We start from the raw sequence: 22445 nt of genomic DNA, 5'->3' as shown, positions 1-22445 counted from the left end.
TTATTCGCAGTTTAATTTTCCTAAACAGGTTAAAAATAGATGCAGATGTCTGTACGGCTTTGAATAAAATATTTTTACATTGCAGATATTATTATTTAACTGCCTTATTTCATGAATATAATTATTACAGAAATATTAGATCAGAATTTAAGTTTTTATAGATGTTATCATTTTAATGAAACAGGGAGATGTACCTAGTGAGCTTCCTCCCTGGATGAAATTCCTCCATGGAAAATTGGCAAACCCAGCAACGCCTCTGAACATCAGACTTTTCATCTCAAAGCTGATCATCAACACAGAGGAGGTGAATGACACTTTTAAATCTGAGTCAATACATAGATGCTGATTTGTTTGTTTTTTCATATGGTTCCTCCAACTTGTTCATTTTTTTAAACCGTGGGCTTAATCCTTGTTTTGTTTTTTGATTTTTCAAGGTCTTCCGGCCGTATGCCCGGCACTGGCTTGGTCCACTTCTGCAGCTCATTGTCTGTGGAAACAACGGAGGCGTGGGGATCCATTTCATGGTGGTGGATGTTGTGGTCACAGTGCTGTCCTGGACGAGCCTCACCACTCCCAAGGTTGGTGAAACCTTTGCTACAACATAAACATGGAGACCAAACCAGCCGGGATTCAGCTGTGTTTGCTGACATCCGATGCCAGCAGGAAGTAGAAGTTAATATACAAACAACTATTGGGGTGCGTCCCAATACTCCCCCTCGCCCTCCTTTTCTTCCCTAACCCTAACTTTTGCGCGTTCCCGTGAAGGTAGTGGTGTCCCAATTCCTCTTTTCACCTAGGGGGAGGGGGCATAACGAGGGCTAGGGGCTGAGAATAGCCCCTTCAAATCGAGGGATTTCAGATGCTGACTTGGCGAGCGAGGGGGTATGAAAAAAAGAGGCTCTGCGTCGATTTGACTCGCCGACCGAAGGCAAACAGGCAGACTGGTCTCAGAGAAATAGAGAGAAATAATCCTGTGACTCGTCAGATTTGTTTTGGATGTTTCTGATATAATAGTCTTCAGAAACCACAAAGTAATCCAGCTGTTATCTGGGTAATTTACACACTTTCAGATAAAGTTGCGGAAGATCACGCCAGAATAAAGGGATTTATGGTCCGCGTTACACCAACGCAGATCCTACGGCGGAGGTTACGCAACCTACGCCGTAGGCTCTGCGTCGATTTAACGCGGACCCAAGCTCCGGACCCGGCAGACAGAAATCTCTAAATTTCGGAGCAAATTTCTTAACAGGCGTAGCTACAACTGTTAGATTTAATCTATTAAACCAACATATTCCTAAATGATTTATTTCAGCCGGCGTGATTCTCAACAGAGCTGCGTCCCGGGAGAGAGTGTCTCTCCCGGGGCTGACGGAGCAGCCTGACCCAGCGATCACGTCTCTTCTCGGGCTGTGAGCTGAGGCTGCTCCCCGGGGCCGGCGGCTCTTCTCATCTCCGAAAACATCGGGTCAAATTTCTTAACAGGCGTTATTTGGATAAACTGAGCCCCGGTTGGGGATCTTAAGGTTACCATTATACCTGAAAAAATATTAAAACTTAATAAAGTGCCATATTAACAGCGCTACAGCTGAAATTAAAACAGCTTTTGGCTCTCAGCTTCCTGATCAGGGAAGGGATGAAAACGAGGGGTAGGAGGAGAATTGGGACAGGCACCTGGGCCAAGTGCCCTAGATCTCAAGTGCCCTAAAATCTCCCCCTTCTTTTTTAGGGCTTAGGGAAGAAAAGAAGTGCGAGTGGAGAAAAGAAGGGCGAGTGAAGGAGAATTGGGATTGGGCCTTAGTCATCCATCCAGCCATTAGAAGTTTCAAACTTCTCTTGTGCCTCAGTTGGGGAGCGATGGTCTAGTGGCTACAGAGGTGGGCTTGGGTCTGGAGGACCAGTTCAAGCCCTGGAATGGCAACCGAGATGAACCACCTTGGGCCCCTGAGCAAGGCCCTTAACTCTCATTGCTCGCCGGGTGAAATGGTGTGTTTGTTCTCTCAGATGTAAGTTGCTTTGGATAAAAGCGTCTGCTAAATGACGTAGCTCTCTCTCCTTGCTCTCTGGTCGTCAACTACGACCAGAGAGCAAGGAGACAAATGATTTCCTCTTTCTCCCCACTGCTGCTTTAATGTCGATCCCATGGTTCTACTCTTTGTCGTTGTGACTAAACTAAACTCGCAGAAGTTGTTCGAATACAGCGGTTGCTTTGTTTTGGTTAATTACAATGATCACGCTCCCCCACAGAGGGCGCATCGGTTCTTGCATCTGGCCCAGCGAGGCTTTGGGCTCAGCGTAGCACCAAGTTTCTTGCCACGGAGTCGGTGCTTTTTTCACAACCGACAATCAAACGGCAAAAAACTGGTGCTGAGTCTGGCACCCGCACCAAACTACCAGCGAGAACCATTGTGGTCGAAAAGCAATTCCACAAATTGGACGAGGTGATCTTAGAGATGCTTGATTGTGTTGAGAGCAGAGAGGCAGGACGCCTTCTCCTCCCTGGAAAGACATTAACAAAGCCTGTTTACATCGGACGGTTTTCTAGATATGCAAAGTTTCTGCTGGTTGTTACATAAATATAAAAGCAAAAGCTGAAGATTTTCCTCCAGAACAAAACTTAGCTATGTTTGACCTATTTAATGGTGTAATTCTGTTGCTGATGTTTGTTCTTACATATTAGAAATGAATCACTTTTTAGGTGAACTTTCTTGTACAAAGTTGTTATAACTTCATGTGTTTTTTATGTCAGGGTAACCCCAGAGATGAAGTCCTTGCCAACCGGCTTCTAGAGTTCCTGATGAGGCACAGCTTTCACACCAAAAGGGCCGTTTTCCGCCACAACCTGGAGATCATTCGCACTCTGGTGGAGTGCTGGAAAGACTGTCTGCACGTGCCCTACAGGTATCGCTGACACCACCAGAGAACAACTGAGCTGAATCTGATCCACGCTTTGCTCCTCATTGATCCCCTCTCTTCTCCTTCCTCACATAGTCTGATATACGAGAGGTTTTGCGGCACTAACCCGGACAGCAAAGACAACTCAGTTGGACTCCAGCTGCTGGGAATCATCCTGGCCAACAACCTCCCCGCCTACGAGGCTTCTTGTGGAATTGAATATGAAAGGTAGACTCCTGCATATATATATATACATATATATATATATATATATATATATATATATAATGTATATATATATGTGGACTTGTGCCTTACTGTTTCTGCTGACAGCCTTTTTAGTTTGCCACCTTCAGATATGTTTGTTTCCCTTTTTAAGCTCCAAAATGCTTGTTGAATGGCAGTAAAGCAGAAGCCAGGAGGTTGGACTGAGTTCAGGGACGTCGGCTGTGAAGTGAAAAGTCTTAAATCACCTCAGTCACATCTGTGTTGTGTGTCTTCTCAGGTACATGCAGTCCCTCGCCAACAACCTGTCATTCGTGAGGTATAAAGACGTCTACGCAGCTGCTGCTGAAGTCATCGGCCTCGTCCTGAAGACCATGACTGAAATGGGCAACGTAGGAACTTCCATTTATTCTTATTAGGGCTGGGCGATATATCGAGATTTTAATATATATCGATATATTTTCAAACGCGATATGGTACGAGACAATATCGTTTATATCAAATTTGACTTGAATGTTTTATTTGAGATTTGCACAAATGTTTTGTTATTTGCACAACTGTAAACCTCAGTGGAAAAGTCTGCCTGTTACTGTCTACATTGTATTAATTGCACAGTGTATTTTAATTTAACTGTTATGCAGGAAAGGGATATTTGTTTTATTTTATTCAAGAAGCATTTTTATTCGATATATGCAGGCAGTTTATTTTTATTTCATTTGTTTTATACATTTTGATATTCTGCAGACCTCTGTTAACAAAGGAACCTGTGTGACATTTGGCACGAGGCTTTGTATTAAAACTGACTGTTTTTTTAAGGGTTTGCCTCAGAAAAAAATGAAGCTAACAGAGATGCTATGCTATAATGCTTTGGGGGAAACCCTTATAATGGCACAGAAAAAATATCAATATATATCGAGTATCGCCATTCAGCTAGAAAATATCGAGATATGACTTTTGGTCCATATCGCCCAGCCCTAATTCTTATGAATGAGTCAGACCTGAAGTTGTGTCTTAAAAAGTTAAATTACAGATGTTTTTCATTACAATCTCTTTCTTTTCTTGCCCTCACACGCCACCAGCACCAAGAACTTCTCAGTCTTACTGCAAGTAAGATAACACTTCTGAAGAAAAAGGATCTGGATGACAAGTTCATCATTTGCTTGAACAAAGTGTCCAAACACTTCCCTCCATTCATGGATCGGTGGGTTTCTTTTTTGTGTATTCCTCTAACATAAAAGATTTTTCCTAAAGAAATTGTCTTTGACCTTTCTTCTCTTCAGGTTCGTCAATCACGTGTTCAGTCTCCTGCCAAAGCTGCACGGCGTCTTGAAGACGTTTTGTCTGGAGTGTGTGCTGAGCAGAGCTGATGTGATTCCAGACATCTTCCTGCAGCTGAAGATCACGGGCTTCATCCAGACGATGGCCCAGCGGTGAGTCTCACACCGACTCGGTTTACATGGAAATAGTGGTTCCGAGGTGTTTTCTTATTCCTCACATCATTGCTGCAAAAGAGCTTAACACATTAGTTCGTAAATCTGAAAGTTAATGTTATTTATACACTACGTGGACAAAAGGCTCTGTGATAGGATGACACCTATGTAATAAAACCTTTTAATGAAATTTGTTATAAATCACAATGAAATAGCAAAAGAGCATACTAAGTGCTAAAGTGCAATTCCAATGGTTCAGTTTAGTCCACGTAAAATGTTAATATGCAGACGAGTTTACATGTGCTGCAAAAAAGGGGAAAAAGTCCATATTAAAGTCAATGTATTTATTGAATGCAAAGTCATTTCAGCCCCTGTTGGTGTACCGTACTTGGCGGGCATCACATCATTCTTACCTATACAGAGCAGTTCGTGTCGCAACAAAATACTGATTTTTAACTGAAAGTTGGCTTAAAAACAAGTGTAAACGAGTGTTTGGAGTATTTCATGCTGAATGAAGTCCCTATACACTCCTCTTCCCAGGGATGAAGCGAGACAAAGGGTGTGTCTGGACATCATCCACAAGATCATCGCTCAGCTGACGCCGGTTCAGCTTCAGGAGCTGCTGGGAGCCGTGACGGCGTTTGTCTCTCACCCTTCACCTGTTTGCAGGGAGAGGATGTACGACATCCTCATGTGGATCCAGGATAACTACGGGTCAGCCTTTTGAGCTTTTAATAAGACGCATTTGTGATCCGGATAGTGGTAATGATGGCATTCTGCAAAATCTCTGTTCAGGGTTTGTTGTTGCATTGGTCATATAATGAGATTTGTGTTTTCTTTTTCTTCCAGTGATGACGAGAGCATGAAAGACGACACCTCACTTGAGATTTTGAGGGCAGCCAAAGAAACCCTGCTGCAGGGACTGTCGGAGGAAAACCAAGGCCTGCAGTAAGTCCACATATCAAAGAAAATGCTGTTTCTTTGCGTTTTCCCTTCTGACGTTGACTTCTTTGCAAAGTGTTTTCTGTTCAGTCTTCAGCTGTAAAGACCAGCCATCTCTGTCGTCTTTTCAGGCTTTATGTCCGTAACTTCTGGAGTCAGGAGAAGCGCCTCCCCACTGCCACCCTCGAGCGAATGTTGATGGTGCTCCGTTCTCTGTACTCTTGTCAAATTGAAAGGTGTTTTTTAAGCTTGGCAACAAACCTGCTGCTGGAAATGACCAGCCAGAGTCCTGACTTCCAACGACACATGTTCGAATATCCGCTGTCAGAGTGCACCTTCCAGGTCAGCGTGGGTTTTTCTTATCCAGACCAAAAAAAAAGGTCTGTTTAGGATTTTCCCTTGATATGCTCTTCTCTTCTTGCAGGACTACATCATCGATTCCAACTGGCGCCTCAGGAACACCGTAATGACGCCCATGTTTGTTGAAACCCAGAGCTCTCAGGGCCCAGAGAGCGTGGCAGCCTCCCAGTCTGGAGCCATGAGGGGGAAGATCCGAGCCACTCAGACATCATTAGAGTTCACGCAAACACAAATATCAGGTGCTGCTGTCGCCGCGTGTCACCATGTTAGAGGATCAAGGCGCCGCTGTGCAACAAACCTGCTTAAGATGCTGCATGACAAGTCCACAAACTTTAATTTACAAAAAGAGAAGATGGAAATTAAATCAAAAACTCACAATCCTCTTGCTTGGTATTTGACCGTCTGAATCTGACAACTGACACATTCAGATTTTCAGAATACTGTGACATCACAGACCCACATCAGAGTAAAATAATTCAGCTTCTGCATTTTTATCTCCACCTAAAATTCACATCTACACATTGGCTGTAACTCAGAAGTGAGTAACACAAACCTGTGAGTGACATGGGAGATGTTACTCCAATTCAATTACATTCAATTTTATTTATATGGCGTCTAATACAACAGATGGTGTCTCTAGATGCTTTCCAGAGAACCAGAACATGAACCCCGAGCAATTATTACATAAACAATGGCAGGTAAAAACTCCCATAGTGGGAGAAAAACCTTAAGCCAAACAGTGGCAAGGAAAACTCCCCTTTAGGAGGGAAGAAACCTTGAGCAGGACCAGGCTCATAAGGGGGGACCCTCCTGCCGAAGGCCAGACTGGGGGAGTCAGGGACGTCAGCAGCACACAGCAGGCAGGTGGAAGCAGCAATGGGATGACCAGAGGGGGGGGAGGGCCAGGAACACAGGCCAGCACGCAGCTCCTGAAGCTCCGGCCTGCAAACATGCACAAAAGAGAAAAAAGGGGGGCCGGCACAAGAAACTACAGGAACGATGAACAAAAATGATAGCTATGAGATATTTATAATAAATAAAAATGGTAATGGAGAAGAGAGGCAGGGAAAAGGAGAGGAGAAGAAGGGTGAGAGGCACCGCCCAGCGGATCATGTCGGTGCCCCCCTGCAGCATAAGCCTATAGCAGCATATCTACCAAGCTATATTTGAGACTAACTATTATAGTCTTGTTCTATAGCTGCAACTATGACTACTGACTCTAACACACTAGAGTTTACACTACCTAGAGATTTACCAACACCAGCTAGAGGTTTACTAAACACTAACTATAGGCTTTACTAAACAGAAAAGCTTTAAGTTTAGTTTTAAAGGTGGAGGTGGTGTCAGCCTCCTTAACCCAGATTGGAAGTTGGTTCCATAGTAATGGTGCCCTCCAAATCTACATCTACAATTCTTAAATCTTTATTTGTCCCTGGGGTGGGGGTGGGGGGTCATTTCACCCCCAAAAAGCTGGTCTTATGAAAATGGATCTGTTGCGCTGTATTTGTTTGGTATTTAAACATCTCAAAATAATAAAAAGGTTGATATAAGTCAACTTTAAATGGTGTTGACACAGGTATTTTGTACTTTGCTTTCCCAAGGTCGACGTACGTCGTACAACTGGCTGACGGGCAGCAGCGTGGACACGCTGGCTGATTATTCGCTCGGCTCCGAATCCCTTTCATCGTTGCTGGTGTTTGATAAGAAAGAGAGGCAAGCGCGAGCGAGGAGACCGGTGGGAGAAGGGTTTGGTCTGCGGCGCCTGACTGCACAGACGGACGAGGTGGACAGTCGCACCAGAGGTCCGTCACCACCTTTGTTTAAACCTTAGCAACATCTTATGGTTTAGTCTGGAATAACTTTAATTGAAAACGGTATAATCTTTTCCAAACGTTTGTTTTGTTAACAGCTGAAAATGAGCGACGGAGTAACATCCTGAGACTGAGACGCAGGTTTCTCAAGGATCAGGAGAAAGTCAGCTTGAATTTTGCACACAAAGAGATACAACAGCAGAGGCAGAGAAAGGTATCCAGCCCAGACGGCCAAACACGAGGCCTGCTGGTTTGTGTTGATCGATAGCTTTTGCTTTGATATTACTTTTGTATTTTTTCTCCTCACAGGAAGAAAAAGCTGATCAAAGGCTCCGAAAAGAGGCCCAGGTGACTCTGTATCGTAACTACAGAGTTGGCGACTTTCCAGACGTCCAGATCCCTCACAGTAGCCTAATCGCCCCCCTTCAAGCACTCGCGCAGGTACGGCAGCTTTTGTATGGAGACGTTGTAAAAATCCCTGAAAAGAAAAGGGAAAACTTCTGCTTTTGATCATTAATATCTTTGTTTCCCCTCCTAAAGAGAGATCCCATTTTAGCCAAACAGCTGTTTAGCTCCCTGTTTTCCGGTATCCTCCAAGAAATGGAAAAACAGCGCAATCCCGAGGAGAGCGGGAGGATTAAAGAGGAGCTGCGCTGCAGCATGAATACGTTCCTGAGCAAGAGCTCGCTCTGCTTCCCCCCGTTCATAGCATGTGTGCAGGTACTGAACTGTTTGATCACGGCAAAGACCATAGTTTTATTAAACCTGGCACTTATAATCCAGAAGAATCGAGGCTGACAGGTTGATGTTCTGCTGGATGTTTTGTTAGGAAATGTGTTATCAGCACAGGGAGCTACAGCAGCTCAGTCCATCAGCCATCAGCAGCACGTGCCTCATGAGTCTGCAGCAGCCGTCGGGCATCCTGCTGCTGGAAGAGGGTTTGCTCCATGCCAGCGGGCTGGAAGAACAGCCTGCCAAGAGACCTCGAGGACGCAGAGAAATCCCCCCCGACACCAATAAATGGATCCACCTCGCAAGGTAACCAAAGCAAACTGTAGTCTAGTAGTTCACTCACCCTTGGATGATTAGCATGCGATTGCTTCTAAGTGCATTCCTTAGTAATTCATCTCCATCTTTTCCCCAGGCTTTACAGATCTTTGGAGGATTATGATGTCGTACGGGGAATCTTTGGTGGGAAAGTCGGGACGAAGCCAATCACCTCCACTGCACTTCAAGCCGAGGCCAACACTGACTTTTCAGAAGCTGTGAAGCGTTACAACGAGGTACGTGCGTCCATCACGACACTCGCAGCTGCTGGAGCAATCCTGTTGCATTTGTACAGACATTTAAGGTAGAGGAGGACAGGGGCGTCAATTGGGTACGGCAAGGTACGGCAGTCGCCACACTTTGGCTTCAACGGGAAAATGTAAATGTTTGTTTTTTAAATACATTTATGGAATTACTCTGTGTCTATTTGTTTTGATTATTCTATTACGTTATACATATAGAATAACTACCAATGCAAATCAGAACAACAGGATCGATTTCACTAGTTATTATACACTGCAAAAAGTCAAAATCTTAAAAAGAATATTTGTCTTATTTCTAGTTAAAATGTCTAATTTTTAGTAAAAAAAAATCTCATTACATTTAAGACAAGACTCAAAAACAACAATTTTCACCTGTTTCAAGTAGATTTTCACTTAAAATAAGTGGAAAAATCTGCCAGTGGAACAAGATTTTTTTGCTTGTAATGAGAAGATAAATCTTGTCCCACTGGCAGATTTTTCTACTTATTTCAAGTGAAAATGTTCTTGAAACAGGTGAAAATGGTCAAATAAGTTATTTTTCTGGTGATGACTCTTGTTTTAAGTGTAATGAGATTTTTTGACTAAAAATGAGACATTTTAACTAGAAATAAGACAAATATTCCTGGTAAGATTTTGAGTTTTTGCAGTGAGCGAGACTGCATTTGAAAAAGTTCCAATTTTCTTGACCACACAGATAAACTCCATAGCAGACTTCTGTGATGAGTATTTGCTGGACGTGTTGATTGATACTCTAGTTAAGTTCTGTGACTTTTAACCTTGCCATACCTTAGCTTCGACTGAATTGACGCCACTGGAGGAGGAGTGGAGTGGGTGTGGCTGGTTTGAACATGTGAATTAATGCACCTTTTCCGTACTGTTTGCTCTCTTTTAACGTAGAAATGTAAAGAATTTAAATGATAAATCATGCTCCATACTTGTAGGCTCTTAACACTGAGGACTGGCCTGATGGGCAACCCACTGACTCTGAGAAAGACTTCTGGGAAACGGCTGCAATGCAAGCCTACAGTCAGCTGACCGAATGGAAGTCTCTCCAGTACTGTTCAACTGTGTACATCGATGAAAACACTCCACCCGACCTGGACAAGATGTGGTCCGAGCCTCTCTACCAGGTAACAGCCGGGGAGGTTGGACAGTGAGGGAATAGCCAGCAACATTTTAGTGCCTGACCCTGACTTTGGGGGCTTTTGTGTTTGCGTCAGGACATGTACCTGCAGCACATGATCCGCAGCATGTTGAAGCAGCTGCAGCTGGGCGAGAGGGACCAGACGCTCCTCAGCTTTATTGACAAAGCCATGAGGGTGGACGAGCGCAAAAAGCTGCTGGAAAGTCAGTACAGCCAGGAGCTCAGTCTGCTCTACATCCTGCAGGAAGACTACGACCGCGCCAAATACTACACCAGCTACGCCATGCAGCTCTTCATGGAGGTCTGCTGAAGCACAATCTTCTTTTTTTGTTGTAGCATTTGTTCCCAGCTGTATTTTAGATCAGTGGTTCCCAACCTTTTTTCCTTGTTTCCCCCCCTACTTGTGTCTAAGACCAGCCAGGCCCCCCGACCCGTACGTACTAGCACCAAAATAGTCTTTAATTGAAAAAATGAACATTAATTATGTTTTTTTGATACATTTCTCTTTGGTTTACTCTGTATACATATGACTTTGTTTTTCTCCAATGTCACCAATGTATAAAATACGCACAAAAGGACATAAAAATATTTCTGAAAAATGTCTCTTTTAATATGAGACCAACATTTTTAACATTTTTCCTTTAACAACCTGTCGGAGTAGATTAAATGTTGAGTAATGATATAATAATAAGGAATTAAATCATTTGCTGTGTTGGTCACCAGTGCATAAAAAACACCAAAAATATTTAAGACATTCATAAATTATTCCTAACAATGTCTTATGAATGACTCATTCGCAAATATAATTTTTACAACTGCATATCCTCAAAGCAGACAAAGTTTCGCGCCACCCCAGTGGGGGCCCGGATCCCAGGTTGGGAACCACTGTTTTAGATTAACAAGCGTTTGTACCGGGTCTGTTTGCCTCGTGCAGAGTTACTCCAGCGTGGACACGCTGCTGACTCAAAGCCGTCTGACCATCCTCCAGTCAGTGCAAGCCTTGACTGAGATCCAGGACTTCCTGCTGTTCATCAAGGGAGAAGGTCTGGAAACAGTATGGAAATCTCAAATAATGTTTATTAAAAAAGTGAGCAAAGTATCCACTCAGTTATTCGTTTCATCCGCTAGTGTCCGTGGGTTCCCTCAAACGCCTCATTAGGTTATGGACGGATCGGTATCCTGATGCAAAAGTGGATCCGGTGAACATCTGGGATGACATCATCACATCTCGGTAAATGGAATAACAAGCTTTGTGAGTTTTCTGAACCGGTGAGTAAAACTTCAGCTTCGATCTCTGTGGTTCAGGTGTTTCTTCTTAGACAAGATCAGTGAAAAGCTGCGAGGCCAGGCTGCCGGTGACAGCATGGAGGTGGACGAGTCACAAGACCCCGCAGGTGACGTGGAGACGATGGTGAACGACTGCAAGTTCAACATGAAGCTCCGCATGGCTGACAGCGCGAGGAAGCAGGTGAAGCGTTGTGGCGTGTGGAAGAGGGCTCTTCTCTGCCGTGGCACCCTGTTAAACACGTTAACTGTGTCTCCAGAAAAACTTTCCAGTCGCCACCAAGCTGCTGAAGGAGCTTCACAGAGAAGCCAAAAGCAACCGAGCCAGGCTGCTGCGCTGGGTCCACTGCTTCAGCCGCTACACCCACAGGCGCTGCCTGGCCCAGGGGCCGCTGGAGCAGATCAGTGCTGTGCTGAAGATCGTCCCACTCCTGGGTAAGGACCAGAGGTGTCAAAAGTATTCATCATTCATTACTCAGGTAGAAGTATAGATACTAGAGTTTAAAAATACTCCTGTAGAAGTTGAAGTATCAACTCAAGTTTTTTACTCAAGTAAAAGTATAAAAGTACTGGTTTCAAAACTACTTATAAAGTATAAAAGTATAAAAGTAAAAGTAATGTAAGGGGGAAAAAAGCCAATAAGGACAAAAGCCATTGAAAATGAATGCATCTTAGTATAATGCAAATATATTAAAGAAGCCTATATGTGTACTATTGAGCATTAACATGTGTTTCAGAGAGCAGGAGATATGATGACTAGTTGCCTATAAGTATTGTAATGGTGCAAAAAGTCAAACTTCAGAGGCATGTTATCATTTATCCTAACCTTTATTGGAATGTACATCCAAGTTTAGTTGCAGGAATCTGTAAGAACAAAACTGGACAAGAACATCTGTGCCACAACCACAACCAAATTCACTCTATCCGGATGGAGCAATTTAACTGGATAGTTTTTTTTTAAAGGCCGAAATGAAATAGAGTAACGAGGCTGTTTTTAAAATGTAAGGAGTAAAAAGTACAGATAATTGCGTGAAAATGTAAGGAATAAAAGTAAAAAAAATAATTACTCCAGTGAATTATAGATAACCAAAATTTCTACTTAAGTAAGGTAACGAAGTATTTGTACTTTGTTACTTGACACCTCTGGTAAGGACAGACTAAACTGGCTGGATATATCATTTCAGTTTCTCTTGCTGAGAGATCTCAAGACACCTCTTGTCTCTTCACAGAGGACATTCAGTCCGACTGTCAGAGCGCCTCATCTAAAGTCTTCAGATCCCAGAAGATACTCCAGGGAACAACTTTCCATGTCCTGGCCACTGCTGTGAGCAGAAGCCCGTCAGTCCTGGGAAGTCTGGACTCAGAGAAAACAGAGAGAGTTGTGAAGCTCTCAGGAGCTCCCGGGCCCAGTCCAAAGGTACTCACCATATATGCGCCTTTAAAGCCGTTCCTACATTTATGATGACCATTTTCAATCGCCTTTTTAGTTATTGAATTGTTGAAATGTGGGGTTTAATAGTAGGTAAAGTATACACACCTCCTGTATTCAGAATTAGTTTTGTTTTGTGCAGGAAGTTGAAGTCGGGTTGCAGCTGAAAGCTCTGAAGCTGCTGCGTGAAGCAACCAGGAAGGCTGATGAGGAACTTCAGTCTTACGCTCAGGACTTCGTGGAGAGCAGCAGCATCGTGGAGACGTACATGGCGCTGGCGAACTTCTGTGACAAACTGCTGCGAGAGGAGGAGCAGAGTGATGCTGGTGAAGTTACTGTGTTCAGTGAAATCTCACTCTTAGTTGCAATTCACTAAAGAAATTCTAAACATATTTTTATTCTTTACTGTCACAACTCTTCTAACGTCCAACATCTCCTACCAAACCTTTGTAAGGGACAAATAAAGGAGGGTTTCTAGTTTTCTCTGGTTGAAAGCAGCTATGACATGATTTAAATTCGTTGCTGTTTGTGCTGAAAATATCTACTTCAGTGAGCTTTTTATATTTTATTCTGACATCACAGACCCAGATCAGAGTAGATTTTATCAGACCGACGCATTTTTTTCTCCACCCAACTCCACATCAAGCTGCATTTGTTGCAAAACTCTTAAACTTACCGTATTGGCCCGACTATAAGACAGTGTTTTTTGCATTGAAATAAGACTGAAAAAGTGGGGTTCGTCTTACATTCGGGGTCTAAACGTTATACCCATTCACAACACTAGATGGCGCCAGATATCTTTAAAGCGAATGCTGAACTAAACTCCCCAAGCCAAAGCGAACTCCTGTCACGAAGAAGAAAAATAAAAAATAGCGCTAAGAAAGAAAAGAGAAGAAAATAAGAGAAGATATAACAGAAAATGGAGAAATGAGAAAAGTGGGTGGAAGATCGGCAGGTTAACCTGCAGCTGAGAAGTTATGATGCAAACTTCAAGATGATAATTTGAATGAGGCAAAATAACATGCTTTTTCTCTTGAATATATTGTTATAATCATTTGTTTCAGATGTACTGTAATTATTTTCTGTATGAAAATTGAATTTGATGTTCAAAAAGTTTTTTTTTTTTTTTTTTAACCTTAATCTTGAAAAAGAGGGGGTCGTCTTATAATCAGGGTCGTCTTATATTCGGGCCAATACGGTAATTTCAAAGGAGGCACGCTGCATGGAAGACAAAAAGTGGCGCTGAGATGATAACTCCTCCCCCATAAACCAGCGGCTATAAACAGAACTGAAAAGGTGCAGATAGAAATGGAGCTGTTGTACTGTATCTCAATGATGTTTTGACCAAAATACATCATAGATACTTTTGGAGGGAAAAAAGTGCTTAATATGTCAAACTGTAGAAAAATGGTTACCAGATAAAAGTCAGACCAACATTTAAACTAACAAATGTTCTCAGTGTGCTTTCACACAGTGGAGCTATCTCATACCTAAGTGTTTTTTCAGCTACACAACACCTAAAATAAAGAAACGTAGAAAGATATCAGTGACTTCCAAGATGTGAAACTAATTACGGGCTCATTATAAAGTGAATCTTTGTTGTCCCAGCTGGTTTCATCTGTAAGTGGTCATTTCCATCGTTTGATTGCAGAAAACCCGTCTCCAGAGCTGCAGGAACTGCCCGTTCATGTCATGCAGTGCATGTCGAAAGCTCTGAAGCTGAACTCGGATGAGGCTCGTCTCAAGTTCCCGCGTCTGCTGCAGATCATTGAACTGTATCCATCCGAGACCCTGGATGTCATGACAAGAGAGGTTCATTTGTTTATGCAGTAATCTTAACTTTGTCCACAGCTGCATGGTGAATGTATGACTCACTTTTTTAAATGATTGATTGAGTAATACTACATACAGAACCTGTTTAAAGGACACCACATCTGCTGCAAAAATACACCGGTTGAATCAAACTATAAAAATGATTGTCAAACCTAGGGCTGGGGATCGATTCAAATGTCAAGAATCGATTCGATTCCGATTCTTAAGATTCAGAATCGATTATCAAGATTTGATTCGATCCGATTCGATTCCGATATTGATTTGGGTTAGTGTTATTAAAGCTGTTTTTTGAGCTGTTGCATGAATTATATCACTGTAGTTATGCAAAATATTACTACTAGTATTATATTGAGATTAAACAGCAAGTATTGGCAGCTAATGATGCTGTAAGGACCAATCAGCTCCCAGAATGCTGATAGAACTACTTTCAGAAACATCATGTGGGTCAGAATTACCAAACAGATCCAGGCAGGAAACAGAGACGGAGGAAATCGGTTTTATTTTTTCCCACATTCCGTTTTTACTTGTTCCATTTTCGGTCTATTTTGGTTTTTAATTTTTGAGCATTTGGTTTTTAGCATTTTTTGCAAATGTAAGCCCAAGACAGTATATAAAGTAATGAAATATAGACAATTTATGCAATTATAACCAACACTTTAATATTTTCATACCTTTAAACATATTTAAAGGCAAAAACATGGCGCCAGTTATTCTCGTGTCCAACAAAACATTCATTTTTTGGGGATAAACAAGTTGTAATGTAATGATGAAAAAAAAAATACATAAATAAATAAAAGAAAAAAAAAAGAAGAAAAGACCCCCCCCCCCCAAAAAAAAAAAAATTGATCTTTAGACATATGAATCGATTTTTAGGAATTAATATGAGAATCGATTTAAAATTGGGAAATCAATTTTTTCAACACAGGCCTAAACCAACACTGCAAATAAACGTCCTCTCTGCTTATCAGGAGTCTCCACCTGGATTTGATCCAACATCGTATAACGCACGTGTGCTTCAGTTGTAAACGGTGACATCACTCTGTTTTTATTCAGATGACGTCGGTTCCTTGCTGGATGTTGATTAGCTGGATGAGTCAAATGATGGCGTTGCTGGACAAGCCTGAAGCCGTGGCGGTGCAGCACTGCATTGGGCAGATAGCGGAGAGTTACCCTCAGGCCCTGGTCTACGCTCTCATGATCAGCAGTGAGAGTTACCAGTTTGAGGACTCGGCCACGGGACACCAGCAACGGGAGTTTGTCAACCGGTTAGTCCCCCCAAATATTTAATAAGTAGATAAATAATAAAGGTCAGTTTACAAAACTGCTGTTTAAAATGGTCTGTTTTTTGCATCTTTAGGCTCAGGAGCATGCTGGATAAAGGGAGCGCCGTGAAGAACTTTGTGGATGCTCTGCAGCAACTTACAAACCCTGAAATGCTTTTTAAGGTAAAACAACAAAAGTCTAAAATGCAGTTTTAACCACAAATCCATCAAGATGAAGTTATGTTGGATTTTTGGCCCAACATCAGTGGAACATGTTCATTTATTTCATGCAGGATTGGTGGGAAGGTGTGAAAAATGAACTGGAGAAGCCAACTTTTGACAGAAAGCAGATGGGTGTCGTGTACGAGGAGATGCGTTCCTCGCTTGGAGATCGAAGCGCTGACGGCTACGGGGCGTTTCGCAAGAAATTTATCCAAGTTTGTATTTTTCTCATTTAGTTGCCATTGAAATCCTTGATTTCAATATTATCTACTTATGTATGTGTCCCAGGTTTTGTTTTATTGAAATTCACTCGGTAAACGAATGGATTGACAAGTGGCTGATAAACTGATTTTCACTCGCTTTTTGTAGTTTTGGACTTTTCTTACGCAGATCAAACATAAATAAGCAAATAAAGGAGAATTATTATGATTCTCTTTGCAGAAATTCTTCAAAGACGTGGAGAAACTGCTGGGAACCAATGGTAGCAAGCTGTTTGAGAAGAGGACGGACAAAAACTTTCTGAGTCAGGTTGATAAACTGTCAGCATCCATGCATGGATTTCAGAAGGAACCGGGGAACCTGAAGGAGTACTCGCCCTGGCTCAGCGGATTTAAAGCAGACTCTTTCAGCAATGAGTTGGAGATCCCAGGTCAGTCAGCTGAGACCTCATGCAGGAAAACAAACAACTGTGAAAAACCAAAACGATTGTGTTTACTAATGAAGCAATTGTCTTGTAGGACAGTATGATGGCAGGTCGAAGCCATTACCAGAGTATCACGCAAAGATTACCGGCTTTGACGAACGGGTAAGCCTTTTATAAAAAACACTGCACAAACCAGGTTATTCCGGGTAAAAGCGTGCAGAGCTGTAAAGTTGCTCCGGCTTCACTTCCTGCAGGTGAAGGTGATGGCTTCTATCCGTCGGCCCAAGCGTCTGATCATCCGCGGGGATGACGAGCGGGACCATCCGTTCCTGGTCAAAGGTGGGGAGGACCTCCGACAGGACCAGCGCATCGAGCAGCTTTTTGCCGTCATGAACATCTTGCTGAGCCACGACACGTCGTGCACACACCGAGGCTTGCAGCTGCGGACCTATCAGGTCATTCCCATAACCACCAGGTACTATTTTTTGAAAGTGGATCAGGTAGGTAAGAGATAACACACAAAATGGTGATCTCACACCTGAATCTTTGTGTTATAAATTCAGAAACCATGTACATAAATACTTGCCTGTTCTTAGCACCCGTTGATGAGCACTCAGGAGTAAAACTGCCATAAACCGCTCTGATTTTGTTTACAGAATTGGTCTGATTGAATGGATGGAAAATACGTGCACTCTGAAAGAGTTCGTGACGAACACGATGACTGATGACGAGCGGCAAAGGGCAGGGGGGTAATGTATATTTCTTTCAATCGTTGATGTCAGTGATGATTAAATCTCACCTTCAGAGCTTCAAAAACCTCTTTGTGCTGTTCAAAATGTAATTCTTTATCCATCTTTTCTGAAGTGAATTATTTTTTATATTTATTTTTGTTCCTTTTTTTTGGTTTTTTCTTCTTTTCTTTTTTTTTCTTTTTAAAATGTTTTTTTTTCCTTTTTTCCCTTTTTTCTTCACTCTTTTTTGTGTTTCTTTTCATTTTTTTTTCTTTTTTCTTTTTTAGGAAAAAAACACCAAAATGAAGTGAAATACTTAACAGCATGCTCAGAGTAGTACATTAATATTTACCTTTAATTTTTCGATCAATAGCAGCAGTTTCTTTGTCTTTTAGGGCTCTTGAAGTTTACCATAATTGGCTCTCAGGGTTTGCCGAGAAGTCCAATACCCCTGATATTCACCTGTATGGATCAGCTTACCGGTAAGATCAATTTTATGTTCAACTCTGGGTGCAACTATAGCTTATGATGACTTTGTTCTTAAGACATATGTTTTTTAATATATTAACATCTGCCACAAGTGAAATGTGGTCCCTTTATAGCAGATGACAAATGTTAATCTCAAGCTTGCTCTTTATTCTTGACCAGGAAGGCAAACCGTGACAATGCGGTCAAGAATTTTCTCAGAGTAACGCAGCAGGTGCCCAGCGATCTGCTGAAGTGAGTTGAATACCTGCAAAGCAAGACTGCTGGTGAGTGGTACTGGCCTTGAAACATTCCCTTCTCTTCTTTTTTCTAGGAGAGCTTTTCTGAAGATGTGCAACAGTCCTGAGGCCTTTCTGTCCCTGCGCTCCCACTTCACCAGCTCTCACGCGCTGCTGTGTGTGAGCCACTGGATCCTGGGGATCGGAGACCGCCATCTCTCCAACTTTATGATCAATATGGAAACGGGAGGCATGATTGGCATCGACTTTGGTCACGCGTTTGGCTCGGCCACACAGGTACATCCAATGAAGAGCATTGCATTGTAACTGGAAAGTTAAAGATATGAACCGTATTCCCACGAGAACAGGTGGCATTAATTTTTGTGGTAGTTATTTTCACGTCATTTTCATTTATTGATTCATTTCAGACATGTCAGATCTACTGTATAACAACGTTAACTCTAGTATGAATCTATGTGTATATTCGTGTATCCATTTCTATATACATATATATAAACACATCCACACACCCACATTTTAAACATACAGAATCCCCTGTAAATACATTTATATAAATAAATGAATCTATTTTAACTGAATGTACGCAAAATAAATAAATCTATAAAATAAATCTATACCCAATGCGCACTCACCTATCTATATATACACATACCTCATTATATACATGCATACGCATAACAATACACAAAACACATAAATACTGTGTAACATGTCTGAAAAGGGGTAAAAGAAGTAAAACTTATTTAATCCTACCCTTTTTCCAGTAGTCCATAGTTACGCTTTATGTCCATCTGGTTTCCTGAGTCTTATGTATTTATAAATAAAAAAAAAACAAAAAAAAAACAAACATATAAAGTAATGCAGAAAGTAATCTAATATCATTTTAATGCTAAATTGTAATTTTGTAAATTGACATTTATTTATTTATTTATTTATTTATTTATTTATTTATTGGATCCCCATTAGTCCTCATAAATATGAAGACTATTCTTCCTGGGGTCCACATTAAATCAAACAATTAATCAACAATACAGCATTTATACAAAGAATTCCATGGATCAATTAACCTCAAAAAATATTAACATGAATTTCTCAGTGCATATGAACATTAAATAATACTAATAAAAATAATATGAACATTGAATAATACAATGCAAATTAATGTAAATTATAGAGTAGACTGTAATGTACCTAGTACAATGTAAATTAATAAGTAACCTGATTGATAGAAATATTAACATGAATGGATTCCCTTAACCTAGTTTTCTAATTGACTATTGTAACATAATATTATGTCGAAACACAGCTTCTCTGTTTAATTTTGAAACTAGCCATTCAGATATACTTTCACATCCAATTACACACTGATACTCATATACACACTCACACTAGTGCACCCTGAGAGCACCCAGTGAAGGAGATCCAACTACCTCCCAATTATTTACAGCGTTAGAGACGCCCCTTTAACTTCACCTCACATCCTCGTCCCTGTACTTCATCAAAAAATCATCAGTCTGAGTCTTTAATTAAACAAACTCCTGCTTGAACATTGCTTCAGTTCTTGGCTGAGTTTATTCCAGACCTTCACATCTCTGACTGAAGTGCACGTTCTCTTCATGGTTGATCAAACACTCCTGGTTCTGAAGTTCAGGCTTCCCCAGTAATCATAACTCCCCTCTCAGTCAAGAGTTTCCGTCTGTTATCTGGTAGTTGTTTGTTTCTGGCGTCATACATCAGCTGAGCTGTTTGAAGTTCTACCAGATCTGGGAGTTTTAGTGGGCAGGAGTTTATAAATAACTCATTAGTGTGGTCCTGGAAACCTGCCTCCGTTCTGATGGCTCTTTTCTGGAGTTTGCACAACGGTCGGGGTGAGGATTTGTAGGTGTTACCCCAAACTACCATACAATAATTCAAATATGAGGGAAAAATAAGTGAAAAATATACAATAGGTATGCTTTGATATTCATTAGATATTTAGCTTTACTGAAATACTTGTGGATACTTTAGCTTGAACATGTTGAATGTGAGGTTTCCAGCAGATGTTGTGGTCCATCATCACACCCAGGACCTTAATTTCATTAACTCTGTCTATATTTACACCCTCTATCATGACTTTTAAATCACTGTTTCCCTCACAATTTCCAAACAACGTGAAATTTGTTCTGTCCAAATGTAATGGTTTATTTGTATCAAAAGTATGATCCTGTTGTTGAGGTGATGATGAGGTAAAAGTGCATGAATGTAAAGTTGATGTGTGCGTGGTGATCTCTTTTCCTCCCAGTTCCTCCCTGTACCCGAGCTCATGCCCTTCCGGCTGACCCAGCAGTTTGTGAATCTAATGCAACCCTTGAAGGAGTCGGGCTTGATCCAGAGCATCATGGTTCACTCCCTACGAGCCTACAGGGCCGAGCCGGACCTCCTGCTCAACACCATGGACGTGTTCGTCAAGGAGCCCTCGCTGGACTGGAAGGTGACGAGAAAACTTCTGCACATCTTCTCCACGTTGCTTTAAAATTGCCAGTACGCTGTTAACAATCTGGATAAGACATTTATCCAGGTTTAACTACAGACTGTATAAAAAAGAGGACAAGGCGTTAGGTCACGTGATCATTGGTTAATGAAAACTTGGTTTTGAAGCCTGTTTTTTTTCATACGGAAGAAGTCCCACAAAACACTCTGTCAGTTAAAGTTAGCTCTGCTCCCCCTTCCTTCGGTCGAAGAACTGCAACGAATCTTAGTTCTGTGTGAGACTCGATGCGGAAGTGAGAAGCTTTGGTGTTTTTGTGACATCGTTGGGGTGCAAATCTGCTCATGTGCAGTTTTACTGTTGCAGATGGCTTTAAGTTGGCACGGATATACAGATGTGGGTAAATGTGCTGCTACTCTTCTATTATAGAAAAGGCAGCAGCACAATTCAAAAGCAGTATCTGGTTTGTATTAGTTAATGTTCAGTTAATAATCATCTGTCATTCATTTGGTCAGTTTAAAGTTATTTCAGTGGCCACTGTGTGGTTTTCCTCTTTAATAGAAGAGCATCAACACATTTTCCTTGTGTGTGTACTTGTGTTTCTCTTTCTTAGACTCAGTCATTATGTTTTGTTTTTTATTTTTATTTAACTTTGTGTTTTACATTTTTATTTATTTTTTTGTATAAATTTAATTTAAATCTGCAGTTGTAATGTTTGCTTATATTTAAAAAGAAAAACTCTGAAGTCGTTTCCCAAAGTTGAGATAATCTTTGTCGTCACTTTGGGTCACACAGAACTTTGAGATGAAACAGCTGAAGAAAGGAGGCACGTGGACCGACTGCACAAACACCAAAGAAATCAACTGGTATCCGCGGCAGAAGGTGAACTTCGCCAAAAGGAAGCTGGAAGGAGCAAACCCAGCTACTATAACCAGGTACCCGCAAATTAAGGCCTTGCGAGTTGAGGGTTTTATTTTATTGATTGATCTTTCACTTCAACCTGAGGTGGAAGCTTCTTTCATGCTATTATGGCTGATATATAATGCTTAAAACTTTATGTTTTTGGTATAATTAACATACTTATACCAATGTCTTTACTATAAGTCTGTTTTTGGAAAGTCATGTTTCTGAACAAACCAGTTTGTCCAGTTTGCTTGTGTGATTTGAAGCAACCTTTTGGAGACACTGTTATAAATATCCCTACCATTTTTCATGTTGGGACAGCTTTTGTGGTGGACATTGATAGATCAGTATCTCCGTATTGAAAACAGACCTTTTTCCCTCTCCCGTGCTCATGCTCGTCCCATATGGGGGTCATAGTCTGCATTATTGCTGTGTTTTTATCCCCCGTTGTGCCTGTGTGTGATGAAACGTCTGTTTCGTTAGCGAGGAGCTGAAGCTGGGCTTCGAGAAGAGCCCCGCCTTTCCAGGGATGCAGGCTGTGGCTTTGGGGAGCGAAAAGCACAACATCCGAGCAAAGCTTCCTGTGGACGGCTTGACGGTGGAGCAGCAGGTGGACTGTCTGCTGGACCAAGCCATGGATCCCAACGTCCTGGGCAGAGTGTGGCAGGGCTGGGAACCGTGGATGTGAAACTTCTGTGAAGAAGGATCGTTTACAATAAACCAGGGTCAGGAAGGCAAAAATGTCATTTGGGAATTTTAATACTGTAAAATTACTGGAAGTGCTTGGAATTAAATAAATGGTGACAAGTTTGTCCACTATGTGGCTTTTTTT

The 22445-nt window shown here is 41.6% G+C and overlaps 1 protein-coding gene across 1 annotated transcript in view; it reads left to right on the top strand.

The window, feature by feature from the left end:
• The window catches only part of prkdc (protein kinase, DNA-activated, catalytic subunit), a 49538-nt gene extending 27106 nt beyond the window's left edge, over positions 1–22432 (top strand). Inside the window, exons 48-86 of the mRNA XM_061712981.1 lie at positions 185–304; positions 435–578; positions 2747–2898; positions 2989–3120; positions 3398–3509; positions 4197–4318; positions 4398–4547; positions 5088–5261; positions 5397–5495; positions 5621–5831; positions 5914–6088; positions 7451–7651; positions 7759–7874; positions 7970–8101; positions 8201–8380; positions 8490–8698; positions 8805–8943; positions 9912–10100; positions 10191–10415; positions 11049–11157; positions 11243–11345; positions 11420–11582; positions 11659–11833; positions 12628–12815; positions 12970–13153; positions 14479–14639; positions 15714–15925; positions 16018–16105; positions 16216–16359; positions 16586–16793; positions 16882–16949; positions 17042–17262; positions 17444–17536; positions 17914–18000; positions 18167–18238; positions 18318–18519; positions 20525–20713; positions 21506–21645; positions 22097–22432. Of these exons, the coding sequence (XP_061568965.1) occupies positions 185–304; positions 435–578; positions 2747–2898; positions 2989–3120; positions 3398–3509; positions 4197–4318; positions 4398–4547; positions 5088–5261; positions 5397–5495; positions 5621–5831; positions 5914–6088; positions 7451–7651; positions 7759–7874; positions 7970–8101; positions 8201–8380; positions 8490–8698; positions 8805–8943; positions 9912–10100; positions 10191–10415; positions 11049–11157; positions 11243–11345; positions 11420–11582; positions 11659–11833; positions 12628–12815; positions 12970–13153; positions 14479–14639; positions 15714–15925; positions 16018–16105; positions 16216–16359; positions 16586–16793; positions 16882–16949; positions 17042–17262; positions 17444–17536; positions 17914–18000; positions 18167–18238; positions 18318–18519; positions 20525–20713; positions 21506–21645; positions 22097–22301 (5994 nt within the window). The 3' untranslated portion in view covers positions 22302–22432. The remainder of the gene's footprint in view (positions 1–184; positions 305–434; positions 579–2746; positions 2899–2988; positions 3121–3397; positions 3510–4196; positions 4319–4397; positions 4548–5087; positions 5262–5396; positions 5496–5620; positions 5832–5913; positions 6089–7450; positions 7652–7758; positions 7875–7969; positions 8102–8200; positions 8381–8489; positions 8699–8804; positions 8944–9911; positions 10101–10190; positions 10416–11048; positions 11158–11242; positions 11346–11419; positions 11583–11658; positions 11834–12627; positions 12816–12969; positions 13154–14478; positions 14640–15713; positions 15926–16017; positions 16106–16215; positions 16360–16585; positions 16794–16881; positions 16950–17041; positions 17263–17443; positions 17537–17913; positions 18001–18166; positions 18239–18317; positions 18520–20524; positions 20714–21505; positions 21646–22096) is intronic.
• The last annotated feature ends 13 nt before the right edge of the window (positions 22433–22445 follow it).

Source organism: Cololabis saira, chromosome 22, assembly GCF_033807715.1.
Source record: "Cololabis saira isolate AMF1-May2022 chromosome 22, fColSai1.1, whole genome shotgun sequence".
In the NCBI taxonomy this organism is placed as follows: domain Eukaryota; kingdom Metazoa; phylum Chordata; class Actinopteri; order Beloniformes; family Belonidae; genus Cololabis; species Cololabis saira.
Note: the sequence above shows the minus strand (reverse complement) of the source record. Positions and strands in the feature narration are given on the sequence as shown.